This window comes from Nicotiana attenuata, unplaced genomic scaffold (genome assembly GCF_001879085.1).
Source record: "Nicotiana attenuata strain UT unplaced genomic scaffold, NIATTr2, whole genome shotgun sequence".
In the NCBI taxonomy this organism is placed as follows: Eukaryota; Viridiplantae; Streptophyta; class Magnoliopsida; order Solanales; family Solanaceae; genus Nicotiana; species Nicotiana attenuata.
The window spans coordinates 52,147-67,515 of NW_017670957.1; the positions used below are offsets into that span (position 1 = coordinate 52,147).

General features: G+C 37.6%; 1 protein-coding gene across 2 annotated transcripts in view; it reads right to left on the bottom strand.

Annotated features, from left to right (window-relative positions):
* The window catches only part of LOC109244799 (mannosyl-oligosaccharide glucosidase GCS1-like), a 38,275-nt gene that overhangs the window by 20,150 nt on the left and 2,756 nt on the right, over window positions 1-15,369 (bottom strand). For both annotated transcript variants that reach the window (XM_019411942.1, XM_019411941.1), the window contains exons 4-9: window positions 14,939-15,113; window positions 11,894-11,980; window positions 11,708-11,776; window positions 11,531-11,627; window positions 9,678-9,760; window positions 8,731-8,838 (exon numbers count right to left, since the gene is read on the bottom strand). In XM_019411942.1, coding sequence (XP_019267487.1) covers window positions 8,731-8,838; window positions 9,678-9,760; window positions 11,531-11,627; window positions 11,708-11,776; window positions 11,894-11,980; window positions 14,939-15,113 — 619 coding nt within the window. The remainder of the gene's footprint in view (window positions 1-8,730; window positions 8,839-9,677; window positions 9,761-11,530; window positions 11,628-11,707; window positions 11,777-11,893; window positions 11,981-14,938; window positions 15,114-15,369) is intronic.

Consider the following 15,369-nt stretch of genomic DNA (forward strand, 5'->3'; position numbering starts at 1 on the left):
TTAAGTTCCCACATTGGTTATGGGATGAGAGTTAGGACTCCTTTTATCATTGTGCATCATTCCAGTGACATCCGGGAAGAAAGACCTCATTGCCGAGCAATTTTCCGGCGAATAAACAACTGTTCCGAGGGTTCACTGCTTCCTAAGAGTACTATGCATATACGTACCACCAATAGGATCGGAATCCCCGTGCGACCAAAACCAACAAAAATCGCCGTCATTGGACCTCCCACGCGCTACCACGCGCCGACCAGAAGGAGGAATTTTCCAGCGAAACCCAGTCACGTGCCGGTGCGTGAGACTCACTCCGGCAGATTCCAGCAAGAACTTTTCCTCTCCGGTGATCACTATTTATTCCGACCCTATCCATTCAAATTCCACCACATCCTAACGATTCTTAGCGATTCTTTCTAGATTCCAGCAAACTTTTTCAAATTCTAGATTCAGGTTTGTTTTTCTGGTTCTTAGTGGTCACGTACTCTAATTTCAGCTGCTTGAACAATATTTTCCGACAACATACAGAGTGTTTCCAGCGTTTCCTCATTGTTGCAACATTATACGGAGTTGTACCAATATTGTTTGTCCATTTTTTGTTTTCGGCGAGTTTTTGCGAAGTTGGCGTAATTGTAGGAGGTTATTTGATTTTTGATTCCAACAAATGCCAATGAATATGTTAAATAGTTGGATGGTTTCTCTACCAAATTATATTGAGTTCATTCAGTAAAAACTAAAAAGCACGTAACAGACATCTTTTGAGATAGCTTCTGTTGTTGAAACAAGTAATAGCATGACTTGTGTCTCCCAATCTTCTTTTCCAAACTCTTGGGTCATTAATTCAGATGCATCTTATCACATTTGTGGTAACAAATCTGCTTTCACTATTATTTTTTACTCTCAATTACTTTCAACAGTTACAATGGCCAATGTGGATCTCAAACCGTGTTAACTAGAATAGGTCAAGCTAGTCCACTTCCTTTATTACCTTTGAATTCGGTTCTTTATCTTGGTAGTCCTTTTAATCTCAGATCTATCAGTCGCTTAGCCAAATCACTTAATTGCTCTGTTTTATTTCTTGATGACTTGTTTTATACAGGAATGCAGTATGGGACGAATCCTTGGTACCGGGTGTGAATCAAATAGACATTATTATCTTATCATTGCTAAATCGCACGGACTCACATCTTGTCCTCCTTCAACTGCTTAACATGTTACTGATTCACCGAATTTGTTACATAAACGATTTGGACATCCCAGTTTATCAAAACTTCGGAAAATGGTACTAGTCTGTCTCACTTGACTCATATCACCTCCGTAAGCATACTCGCTCACATTTCCCTCTGCATCCTGATAATCGGGTAGATTCACCTTTCACTTTAGTCCATTAGATGTTTGAGGTCCTAGTCATGTTAGTTATACCTTGGGATTCCACTACTTTGACAATTTTATTAATGATTATTCCAGGTGCACTTGGATATTCTTGATGAAAAATTGATTGAGTCATGCTGAAATTCAAAATCAATTTGGGGTTTCTATCCGCACATTTCGTAGGTGATAATGCCCAGAGTATGTCTTCTCTATTTCAGCAGTTTATGAACTCTCATCCGATCATTCATCAAGCATCTTGTCCATATACATCTCAACAAAATGGGGTAGCTGAAAGGAAGAATAGGCAGCATCTCATTGAGACTACTCGTATCCTACACATACAATCTCATGTTTCGATCTCACATCTTGTTATCTTATTAATCGTATGACATCCTTAGCTATCAAGAATCAAGCCCCTTTCTCTATCTTGTTTCCCTACTCACTTTTGTTCTATCTTCCACCACGTGTCTTCGGGAGCACATATTTTGTTCACAACCTTGCTCAAGAAAAGATAAGTTAGTTCCTCGTGCTCTTAGGTGCGTATTTCTATCTTACTCGAGAATGGAAAAGGAATATCGATGCTATTCACCTGACCTCTAGCGATGCCTTATGTCTGCTAATGTTACCTTCTTTGAAACCCAGCTATACTTCACAGGTCCAGGTGATCATTTAAATATTTCTGAGGTCTTACCAGTTCCATCTTTTGGAGATTTAGTCACTATCTCCCCTTTAGCTTCCTCTACAGCTCCAGCTCCAGCTCCACCACTTATAACTCCGGTCAGATCACCTATAGCTCTAGTCCCATCACCTACAGGTCCAATCCAACCTTCTACAACTCTACCATTACTGACTTATTATCGTTGTCAGCGTCCTAACAAGTCCAAATGATTCACGTCCTGTATCAGATCCTTCACCTACTGTGGACTTGTCTCCTTCTAGTCTACCGATCGCACTTCGGAAAGATATTCAATCCACTATTAATCCCAACCCCCATTACATTGGTTTGAGTTATCATCGTTTATCATCACCCCATTATGCCTTTGTATCATCTTTGTCCTCTATTTATATCCCTAAGTCCACAGGTGAAGCGCTATCTCATCCTGGATAGCGACAGGCTATGATCTAAGAGATGTCCTGCTTTACATGCTAGTGGCACTTGGGAGCTTGTTCCTCTTTCCTTTAGGAAAATCTACTGTTGGTTGTCATTGGGATAATGTCGTCAAAATTGGCCTGGACGGCCAAGTTGATAGGCTTAAGGCCCGTCTTATTGCCAAAAGGTATACTGAGATATTTAAGCTTGCTTACAGTGATACTTTCTCTCCCGTTGCTAAAGTAGCATCTGTTCGCCTTTTTCTATCCATGGTTGTTGTTCTTCATTGGCGTCTTTATCCGTTGGACATCAAGAATGTTTTTCTCCACGGTGATCTTGAGGATCTAATTTATATAGAACAACCACCAGGCAATGTTGTCAAAGGCGCGCCTCAGGCGCGCTTAAGCGCACAAGCGAGGCTCCAAATCAGTTTGCCGCTTCGCCACACCTCAAGTGAAGCCCAAGTAGTGAAGCGCCGCTTAAGCGCAATTTCGGGAAAAGCGCAAGGCTCTTGAAGCGTGGGCTCTTTCCAAGATTTTAAAAATATTAAAAATTGGTAACTTTCTTAGAATAGAGAATCAGAATTCTAATTTAAAAAGGAAACTAAATCAAAACCCAACCCAAAAAGATTAGAAATAGGAAGAGGAAAAGCAGAATCTTTAAAAAAAAACGGAAGAGAAATCAGAAATCAAAACCCAATCCCCAAAGAAAAGGAAAACCAATGTCTTATAAATAGAGATGCAGTCCACTAGAAAAAACGCAAGAACTGAGAAGAATCTTTATTCAAGTTTTACTGGTACGTTGCTTCTTCTCTTCTTTTTTATGCTTCTTTCTTCTTCTTCCTCCTTCTCTGTCTTTTCCTTTTCTTTTGGCAAATCAAAAAATCTTAGCTAAATTCAGAGAATCAGAAACTTTGTTTGAAAGATTTGTGCTCTATGTTTTTGTCTCTGACTCTCTGTTTAAGAGATGAAGTACACTTTATCTGAATTCTAAAGCATGTAATATTTTATTATTCTTTAAATAGATCACTTTTGTTTTAATAGTATTGGCAAAGGTTTTGTAATGATTACATGGCCCATTTGTGCTTTTATCATAATTGAATAATGTAGTGTATATGTCATCTTCTCTTTAAATATTCAACTTAATGACTTAGTGGGAGACAACATTGGGTATATAAAAAGTTGTCAGAGTAATAAGTACTTGACGACTTGCATGGCTATCTACTTTACTGCTTATTATCATGATTTACATTGAAGTTTCTTTTCTCTTTGCTTTAGAGATATACGAATTGTACATTAAAGAACATTTTAAGGCAACATACATATTTAAAACAAAAGTACAAAGTACAAATTATAAATTGCAATTTATAGAATAGATTGAAACAACTGTTTACTATAGAAAATATAATTACAATTTACAGAATAGATAGAAACAATTGTTTACTATAGAAAATATAATTAGCATATTTCGATAGAAAATATAATTAGCATATTTCCAAAGCCGATTATGCTATAACAATTAACTTAACTTTATATCTTTGATTTATATTAGAAACAAAATGGCAGAGGATTTATCTCGTGGTAATCGAAAGGATCCCGGTTGGAAATATAATCACTTGATCGATCCTAATGATACCACGAGAGTTACTTGTAATTTTTGCGGGAAAACAACTACAGGTGGAATAAATCGGGCAAAACAACATCTAGTTGGGAATTTCAGAAATACAACAAAGTGTACCAAATGTCCTCATGAAGTTCGAGAAGAATTGAAAGCTTACATGGAGGAAAAGAAAGTAAGGAAAGATATTTATGCTAGAGAGTATCCTGAACATGATGAGTTTGATCATCAAGATGTTGGTGAAGAGGATGAAATTCAGGAAATCATTCCTAAAAGAAAAGGTGGTGGGGGAAGCCTTCCTGGTGGCCTTAATAAGAAATTAGCTAAGGGTAAAGGAAAAGGCCCTATGAATGTATATTTGCAAAGTCAAGGCCAACTTAGGCAGACGGGTATCAAAGATTCATATGACAAAGAAGCAAGAGCAATGGCTATTCAAAAAGTTACTCGTTTCTTTTACGTTGCTGGCATACCATTCAATGTTGCTCGTCTAAAAAGCTTTAAGGAGGCAATTGATGCTATTGGAAGGTATGGACCAAATTTGAAGCCTCCCAGTTATCATGAATTAAGGATTCCATTACTAAATAAGGAGGTAGAGTTGACTAATGAACTTTTAAATCGACATAGAGAAGAATGGGTAAAGCATGGATGTTCCATTATGGCAGATGAATGGACTGATAGGAAGCAAAGAACATTAATAAACTTTTTGGTGAATTCTCCATGTGGTACAGTGTTTATGGAGTCCATTGATGCATCTTCATTTGTCAAAACTGGAGAGAAACTATGTGAGCTACTTGATAGATATGTGGAGCGTGTTGGAGAGCAAAACGTAGTTCAAGTTGTAAGTGATAATGGCAGCAACTTTATATTGGCCGGTAAGTATTTACTTTAAGAATGCTCAAGTTTTGATCTCTCATATATTATAGTATATAATATATTTAAGTATTTTCTTTTTATTTTAGGCCAACTCCTACAAACAAAGAGAAAACACATATACTGGACGCCTTGTGCCGCTCATTGTATAGATCTTATTTTAGAAGACATAGGCAAGCTTCCAACTATTACGAGAACCCTCAAAAGAGCAATTGCAGTTGTTGGTTTCATCTATGGTCATACAGGAGTCATTAATATGATGAGAGACTTCACAAAGAAAAAAGAATTGGTGAAATGTGGAATTACTCGATTTGCTACGAGTTTTCTAACTTTGCAGAGGTTGTATAATCAAAAGACTAATTTGCGAACCATGATTACATCTGAGCGTTGGGTGAATAGTAAATGGTCAAAAAAACCACAGGGAAAAGTTACAACTCATACTATATTGATGCCTGCATTTTGGAATCAAGTTGTTTATATACTGAAGATAATGGGACCTCTTTTTAAAGTCTTAAGATTAGTTGACAATGAGAAAAAGCCGGCTATGGGATATATTTATGAAGCTATGGATAGAGCTAAAGAAGCCATCGCAAAATCATTTGAAGGGAAGTCTGCGAAGTACAAAGATGTTTTTGAGATCATTGATCAAAGATGGGAATGCCAATTGCATCAACCATTACATGCCGCTGGACATTATTTGAATCCCGAGTATTTCTATCAAGATCCAGCCATTGAGAATTGTAGAGAAGTAACGAATGGACTATATGCTTGTATTCAGAAACTGGTTCCAAGTATTGAAGTTCAAGATAAGATTGTATCTGAGTTACCATTATATACAAGAGCTGAGGGACAATTTGGACTTCCCATGGCAAAAAGATCAAGAGCAACGAGATCTCCAGGTATATGAAAATTCAATGTTTACAATTAACACTTCAAGGCTTCACGTTCAATATTTACTTACCACTAAGTTATATCTTTTTCAGCTGAATGGTGGAATCTATATGGAAATTCAGCCCCTCATCTCCAAAAATTAGCCATTAGAATCTTGAGCTTAACCGCTAGCTCAGCTGGTTGCGAGCGTAATTGGAGTGTGTTCGAACATGTGAGTTTTTATTAGACATTAGTTACATATAACTATTCGCTATTTTAATTTATTTGGTTAATTAATACAAACTTACAATTTTACTAACAATGAGATAAATAATTCATGTGCAGATCCATAGCAAGAAGAGGAATAGATTAGAGCATAAAAGATTGAATGATTAGTGTATGTCAAGTATAATCGTGCTCTAAGAACTCGCTTTGACTTGCGGAATATCATTGATCCAATCTCATTGGATCATATTGATCATAGTAATGAGTGGTTGGTTGGAGAAATGGGGTAAATTTTGAAGCGGAAAATGAATTGGTGTTTGGGGGAGATGATGACTTAACTTGGGGCGATGTGGCTAGAGCATCAGGAAGTGAAGATGCACAAACATACTCATACTCAATGAGACAAAGGAGACCATCAAAAACTTTGGCAACCGGTTCTTCAAGCTCTCAAGTTCGACGTATTAATATAGATATAGATGATGTTGAGTCTGAGGAATCAAAGGAAGAAGATATTGAAGGCTATAATTCTAGCGATACCAATGAGAGTAATCCTATTGAAGAAGAAGATGACAATTTAGATGCATATGATAATGCTAGTGATTAGACTTTAGAAGTAGAATAGTTGGTTTTGTTTAGTTGATAGTTTATCATATTTTTCACCATAATTTTGCTACATTAATAAAAATAATATTACATTGCTCTAATTTTGAATATATTTGTCACTTATGTTTTTATTACGTGATCTATAAATATATTTTACACTATTTGTTATATTGCGCTTTTTTGCACTAAAGCCCGCGCTTTGAGTGCGCTTTACGCTTTAAGCCCCAACGGCCCTTGTCGCTTTTTTGCGCTTTTCGCCTTTGACAACACTGCCACCTGGTTTTGTTAATCAGGCGGAGTTTACGTGGTCTTATATGTCAATCGTGCAAGTCACTCTATGTTTTGAAACAGTCTCCTCAAGGCTAGTTCGGTAAATTCAACACAGTTATTCCGGAGTTCAGCATGACTCGCAGTAAAGCTGATCACTTTGTGTTTTATCAGCATTCTGCTCCTAATCTGTGTATTTATCAGGTGGTTTATATTGACGATATTGTTATTACTAGCAATGATCATGATGGTATTACTAATATAAAGCAACATCTCTTTCAGCATTTCCAGACTAAAGATCTGGTCAAATTAAAGATTTTTTTAGGTATTGAGGTTGCTCAGTCTAGCTCAGGTATTTGTTATTTCACAAAGGAAATATGATTTAAACATTCTTGAGGAGACAGGAATGATGAATTGCAGACCCGTTGACACTCCTATGGATCCGAATGCTAAGCTTCTGCTAGGACAAGGGGAGCCTCTTAGCGATCCTAAAAGATATAGGAGGCTGGTTGGCAAATTGAATTACCTAACATTTCTTTTCCGGTGAGTGTGGCAAGTCAATTTATGGACTCTCCCTATGATAGTCATTAGGATGCAGTTATCCGCATGTTTCTGTATATAAAATCAGCTCCGGGCAAAGGGCTACTATTCGAGGATCGAGGTCATGAGCAGATCGTTGGATACAAAGATGCTGATTAGGCAGGATCATGTTTTGATAGACGTTCTATGTCTGGATATTGTTTTTTAGTAGGAGATAATTTGGTCTCTTGAAAAGAGCAAAAAACAGAATGTGGTTGCTTGATCTAGCGCAGAATCAGAATATCAAGCAATGGCTATGATAAATTGTGAGCTAGTTTGGATCAAACAGTTGCTCAGAGAATTAAAATTATTTGTGTGAGTTGCCCTTCATATTGCGTCAAAGCCGGTGTTCCATGAGAGGACTAAACACATTGAGATTTACTGTCACTTCACCAGAAAGAAGATACTCTCTGGAAATATTGTTACAAAGTTTGTGAAGTCAAATGTTCAGCTTGCAGATATTTTCACCAAGTTCATCATTGGTCTTGCATAAGTTACATATGTAACAAGCTCGGTACATATGATTTATATACATCGGCTTGAGAGGGAGTGTTAGAGAGTTAGTATGTATACTAGTATGTACAGTGTCCCACATTGGTAGAGAGGAGTTTAGTACTATGTAAACACCCTATACAAATAGGGCTACTGTAAGACACAAACGAATACAAGAGAAATTCTTTCTTCCCATACTTAAACTCTCACAATAGCACCATCCCTAAAATCAACCCTTCATATACTAACTAATGTAACTCTTAATTGCAGTATCGCCTGAGCATTCTTGCAGTAAACAAGCATAGAAAAGAGACATATAGTTACTTGAGTAACTTCCCTTATGTGGCTATTTTTTTATAATAGAGAAATACCCGAGGGCTAATGGCACACAATTCTAAACTCGGTGGATGATGGACCCCCCCCCCCTACCCTTCTCCACTTAAAATACTTGGCTTTTGTTTGTGGCAGAGTTTGAACTCATGATGTGCGCCTAATCCACTTATCTATTTACACACATTGCACTCTTACCACTAGACGAAAGAGCTTATGTGGCCAATTTTTTAGGCTCCTACTTTGTTTGTTGGTACATTTGAGGCTCAGATATGATGATAAGTTCTTGATCATAAAGCTAAGAAACATTTCTGGCATAGTAGAGATAGATAACAAAGTTTCTTAAAACTGATCGTTGGGTTAGTATTGTACATGTCACGAGTTTATTAAAATAGCAGGGAACCAAAACTAAAATATCTTACAGTGGAGGTTGACGGAAGCAAAATCTTTGATTGGCCAAAGAAGTAGCCAATCCCACCCAACATGTTCCCCAGAGCAACCTTACCAACACTCACAGATTCCAAACCAAGCTGAAAAGATAAGACGTAAACATTTCAGCATTTTATATTTATATACATGGATATGCTGCATCACGGAAGTTAATACAAGGAAAAATAGCTTCCAACTGCAAGTAATACTGCATCTGAAAGGTGGTACAATTAGGTCATCAGCTCGATAGACATTCATATTTCTCCTAGCATCTGAAAGAACTTGTAGAGTACTCAAAGATTGAATTCAGTCCATGTGATCAAATTACATAGTAAAATTGAGATGTGTATTGATAGAAACAGAACAACTCTATAACTATATAGATGGTGTTAGGAGCACTGAATTGCTTTAGTAGGCCTACTTTCCCAGATCCATACAGTGTATAGTATAGTAGTACAACATATTAGTTTCAGTTAAAATATCCGCATTTATGCACGCATGATGTAACTTACCCAAGTCTATGTTGCATATATTTGTGTGGTACAAGTAATTCAGTTAAATAAACTCACTCATGCACATCGCATGAACTGCAAATAGCATAATAGAATAATATATGCTCTTCAGGTGAATCCCAGGTGCGCTTCGGGCGAAGGGTATCAGAGGAACTTGCACAACAGAAGTATCCCACCATCACAAATAGAGACAGTTTCCGAGAGTAGATAAAATTAAAATTTGACTGTAGCTTTTAGTATATTCTAGAGTTTCGGTCCTCTTTATAATAAAGACATAGTAGTTTATAATCCATTTTCGAACTGAGAATAGGTCAGATCTAACATCCGAATAAGATTTGTTACATAATTTTGGACAGAGAGATTATATGCCAAGCTAACAAAATGTTAGAATATGAAGACAAGCAAAATCATCATTGACTGTTTGATACCTCATCAGATAGGCTAAAGCATTTCTTAAACTTATCATCAAACTCCTTTTGCTTCTCAGATAGTAAACTGGTCAGCGATATACCTGGAATAATGGAAAGAGTTTTATTTAAAAAAATGAGAAAAGGAAATGGTACATATAGGAATTAAGATAGACAGTTTCCTCAAAACTGAACATGATACACATAAACATTTCCATCCTGGGTTTAATAGACATTTTCAGTGAAAGAAATGTTAAAGATAACATTTCTTTGGCTCCTACAATTAGACAACGGAGACCAACATCAAACTTCAAATGGAATATGGGACATGGCAGAACAATTGGGGAATGCTTAACTTTCTCCTATTTCAGATACAAAATTCAGTACCGACTCCGACACTCATATTTAGTCTTAATCCTGTATAAGCAATGAGGAAGATATATTGTTATTCCAGGGTCAATCAGGAAAATTCACATTCTAGACACCATCCTCAGAATCTAGCAACTGAATTCCACTATCCTTTGTTTTGGAGAAGTCTAGCTGGGGCATGGTATTAAGGGTCATAACCCTTCAAATTACTGTTTTTCTGGCTCTGGCAAAGAAGCTTAAGTGGTGAAACGCTAAAAGCCACCAATATCAAGCACACTTTCATATTATGCTAGTCCTCAATCTCGGACGTGAAACAAAGCTCAGAACCATATATTTAGATACACTGAAAGAGAGTTCCATAGTTCTTGTTTCGGTAAATGCAATGACTATTGCCTAGGATGTGGTATTAGGGGTAGGCATAACCCTTCAACTAGAGGTTTTCCTAGCAAAGAAGCTAAGTGGTGAAAGCGAAAAGCCACTAGTGCCAAACACTCGTCCATATTATGCTAGTGGTCACAGGATTAATTTTCTCACCAAAACTTTCCTGCACGACACTCAAGTCACTTGATTCAGCCTTTCACTCAACAGAGGTTCCTTAGGGACTTGGCATTATTTTCAGGCAATCTTCCAGCCTTTATGTTAATTATCAATTACCAAAAGGACTCACAAGTTGGCAATGTTTACAACACTCGATGCCTTAGCCATCCAGCCATGGACATATATTCTACCAATGACAGTTACAAGGAACAAGGGGACACTTGGCAGATAATAAGTTAATCTTAACATGCAGTTGGCATGCCCAACTACTAGGCAACATTTTAGGGAATTCAATGGTCCAACAAAATCCATCTGCCACCATGGCACATCGGCACATGTCTAGCTCAGACAATGCCAACAGCCATCAGGATAGAATTAGCCTTCAACTACCTAACTGCCCCATGTGCCAGGATTGCCTGTGTCAACTGCCAACCTTGGCGCCTAATTGCCCATTTTTGGCACCAAGTGACAAGCCTTGACACTCATGCTGCGCGCATGTCTTGTTTTGCAAGCCCCGCACATGCTGAACGCCCATGTCATGTCGCATGCACATGAGCTCATGTGACCATATCTGCACTTGGCACTTGCTAAAAAAAATTGTGGTTTGTTATCAGGTGGACAAACAAATCGTAAATCTCTTTTTTACTAGAGTGTAGGTCAACATTACATATATACCTCCTATGACAAATCATTGGTTTCCAATATTTAATCCCATTTGACCTGCATCTCATATTTCTCTCGCTTCAGTGGAAAGGATGATTTCTACTTTCCTCATTAGTAACATGCTATGGTCAACATAATTTTCCAGGAAAAAAACTAATATTTCCATTTTTTTTTTTTTTAGGGGGGGGGGGGGGGGGTAAGATTTAAATGTAAGTCGGAATAAGCTGGAAAAACTAATATTTCAACTTTCAAAAAAATCCTTTTTTATGCCAATCATATTCTAATGAAGTAGACTCGGCATAAACCTGTTAGCCTGCTAAGCCGTTCTTCAACTCTTGAATCACGAGTATTGGTCCCAGAAAGAAAAACAATGTCTGCTCTGAAAGGAATCCTAGCAGAGATCTGGATTAAAAAGAAAATCTACTTAACAGAATATAAAATCAGCAGAAGTGCCGGAAGTGTTGGTAACTGTCTCAAGGTACCTGAAATACTAAAATGTTGGGAGAATCATCAGATGAATCCGAAAGCAGCAAATGGCCAAATTTTCTTGCCTAATCCAACATGGACAAAAAGCAAGCAATTTACAGGCTAAGTGGCTAACTACATAAGTTAAAAGGCAAAGATAACTTCCAAAAATGTAGCAAAGAAAAATATGATTAGAGGCATACTTGGACTGCCAAATTTGGCTGGACAAGATCAGATAAATTGTGAATGTGAGGCGTCTTGAAACCAGAATAATGTACTTGAGAAACATCCTACAAGAAGCTTTTCAAATAAAAATCCAACTGCAGACAAATGCTTATGATGAGACCGCCTGTTGAAAACTTTGAAAACCTCAACATTTTGGGAGTCAGATGGATAATGTCAATGACAACGGAACTATTACAGTTTTGGCATCTGCGAGGTTCAGGTAAGGCAAAAAGGAAAATCTGGAATACCATTCCTTGCCTCCCTACCTCCACAAGTAGGGGTAAGGTCTGCGTTGTACCCTCCCTAGACCCCACAATGTGGGATTACACTGGGTATGTTGTGTTGTGTTGGAAAACCAGCCCTTCAGTGTTTTGAAGGACTATTTGGAAATAAAGGAACACGAGTTTTTAAAAGCAAATTGGAAACTGTAATAACCATGAGCCTACATCTTCTCTCCTTCAGTCTAACATGGCCCTTGCAAATGACACTGAGGGGCCATGATTGATTTTCTAAGCTCATTACAGAACACGTAATGTAGTCCCCTGTAATTATTTCTACAGCACTTATTGCTCATTTTAATATACTACTTTTAACAATAAAAAAAAGAAAAAAAAAGAATTAAAAGAGAGTCATGGAATAGAAGGCAGAATTACCATTTCCGTTCTTATACTATTAAAAGATAAGGTACAGATTTGAAATCAATGAAATGTTCTAAAAAAGGTTATAATCAAAGCATAAGCTATCATTCTAGAACTAGCAATGAACTACAGGAAAACAAAATTATGCCAACAGAGGGAACTCTGTCATGCAGCTTTCACGAAAGATAGCAATATAATCACAGTTTCTCCCATATAATTACTACACCTCAGCGCAGAAGGGATCAGGTTCTTCTATATAGTCATCCATGCTCTAAATGACCAGAACACAAACCACCTTAAGAAGCACATAAAACGCTAGAATCCCTTGCCTTATATGGAGCTTATGGTAGGAAAAATTTACTGATAAAAGCAGTGCATCCATATGCAAAAGGTGTTAAGGATACAACTAAAAGCTGACCACAGCCGTCGGCATCGCCTAACTTTGGTATAAAGCAACCTAAACACCAAATGTACATTCAAACAACAACAACGACCCAGTAAAATCCCACTAGTGGGGTCTGGGAAGGGTAGTGTGTACGCAGACCTTACCCCTACCCCGAGGGAGTAGAGAGGTTGTTTCCGAAAGACCCTCGGCTCAAGAAGACGAAGAGAGAAAAGAGACAATATATCAGTACCATCAACAGAAACCCAAGGAATAATAACAGCATCATAAAAATCAGAAAATAGATGAAAAGCAATAGCAATAACCAGTAAATAGACCCGGCACTATGAAAATCGAAAGAGTAGTGAGAACACAACATTAACCACTAGCAGTCTAAGACAAAAATCCTATCAGACTAGCCTCACATAGTTACGAAGTAGAAATAGGCGCAACTACCTCCTACCCTACAACCCTAATACTCGACCTCCACGGCTTCCTATCAAGGTCCATGTCCTCGGAAATCTGAAGCCACGCCATGTCCTGCCTGATTACCTCTCCCCAATACTTCTTAGGCCGCCCTCTACCTCTTCCCGTGCCTTCCAAGGCTAGCCGCTCACACCTGCTCACCGGTGCATCTGAGCTTCTCCTCAAATGTCCATTCAAACGATTGTTGTCAAAGACGAAAAGATTTAACCTCTAGGTCTACCGGCTTGGGGCATTAGGCGCAAGTGCAATCACTATGGGCTTTCGTTTAAAAAAGGCGCAATCAAGAAAAAAATAAAAATATATATGTAATGCAAGAAAAATGTAATAAATCCATTCATAATTTTCCTTTAACATTTAATATATCTAATCGTTTAGTACAACCCCATTCAAGATTAACTCATGGGCTTACTGCCTTGGCTACACTGAAGCGAAGCTTGAGCAAGGCAAAGCGCACTTCCTGAAGTTTCATAAGCTTCAGGGCTTAAGCTTAAATGAGCCTTTGACAAAACTGCATTCAAATTTGACTAGTTTCTTCCTTTGGCTAAGTTTTTTTTGCAGTTAATTGAACAATGTGGTAGAAGAAAAGGCATATCTCCACCTGAGCAAAGATTACATCCTTTCTTCTATTAACTAGAACCACTGAACAGGAGCAGAAACTTGGACACCAACATTCTAATTCTACTAAAACTAGCATATACAGAAAAATCTGAGGTTCCTTCAAAGATTGAGAAATAGATTTCCCGCTCATCTATTTATTGAAAGGACTGAAAATGCAAAGCATGATATACCAGCAATTTCTCTTCCTTACTACACTCATCCAAAAATCAGGAATACCTTTATCCTCCTAGCGACGTACTCTTCTCATTGCAGTCTTTAACTCCTTACCAAGCAAAACCCTTACATTAACCATCATCCTTAACATAGCTCAGTCAAGTAAGTTTTTGGTTTGAATTGGGACTTTAGACACATTTCTCTCCAACTCAATTATCTGGGTTACTTCACCCTGAGCTCACACTAAATTAACATATTCCTGGGTCCATCTTCATGTGAACCAAAGAATAGCCCTCAAGTTATATTTTGTAATGAAGCCATTAGCATCCTAACCAGCAACAAGACTCTAAAAGCTGAATGTGACAAACAAATGGAAAGAGCATTCTGTGTGCAACCATACCTGAAGACTACAAAAGATCTCCTAGGCTCCTACTTAGCAAGTCCTTATATAGCAGCACAAATGGAGGACATAAAACCCTCCTATAAGAAAACAAAAAAGGGAAAATAAACCAGAAAGATCGCTCAAACTAGCATTATCACTTTAAAAGTTCAGTATCCTCTTCTTTTTGACAAATCAGTATCCGTATAAAATAATAAGCCCACAAAGATCAGAAGAGCTATGGAAGATATACATAAGGCAATAGTTTCAGAAAACCGCATCAATAGATGCATAATCATGGCAAGATTGAAGACAACTGAAATCATTAACTTTTCAATTGTAACTGAAAACCAGTCAGCAAACTTACCTCTGACAATAAGTGAAGCTGCCAGTCTCCAGTGTCACTACGTGATCCTGACGCCAATACAGAATCATCATGAATATCCAGGACTCCTCTACCCAAATTAAAACTTTTTCCTCCTTCATCAGCCATGTAAAAAAACAAGTGTGCGGTGTTTAACATTTCATCATCGGGTATAGATCTGTGAAGAATTTAAGGGTAAATTGTATAAGGGACAAAAAGCATGAAAAAAAAATTAAATCCATGTATTATCATTAGACTGCAGGTGGAAATACAGCTTTTTCAGAAACAAAAATAGTTCATGTTTAGGTGATCTGTGGTGCCAAAAGTAACTTGAAACGCAAATACAGCAGATTTCTAATAAGAGAAGGCAATACTCTGATTAAGGTCTCTTGAAGCTCGCATGCTTTTAGAGAGGAGAGACAGACATTTGGTGC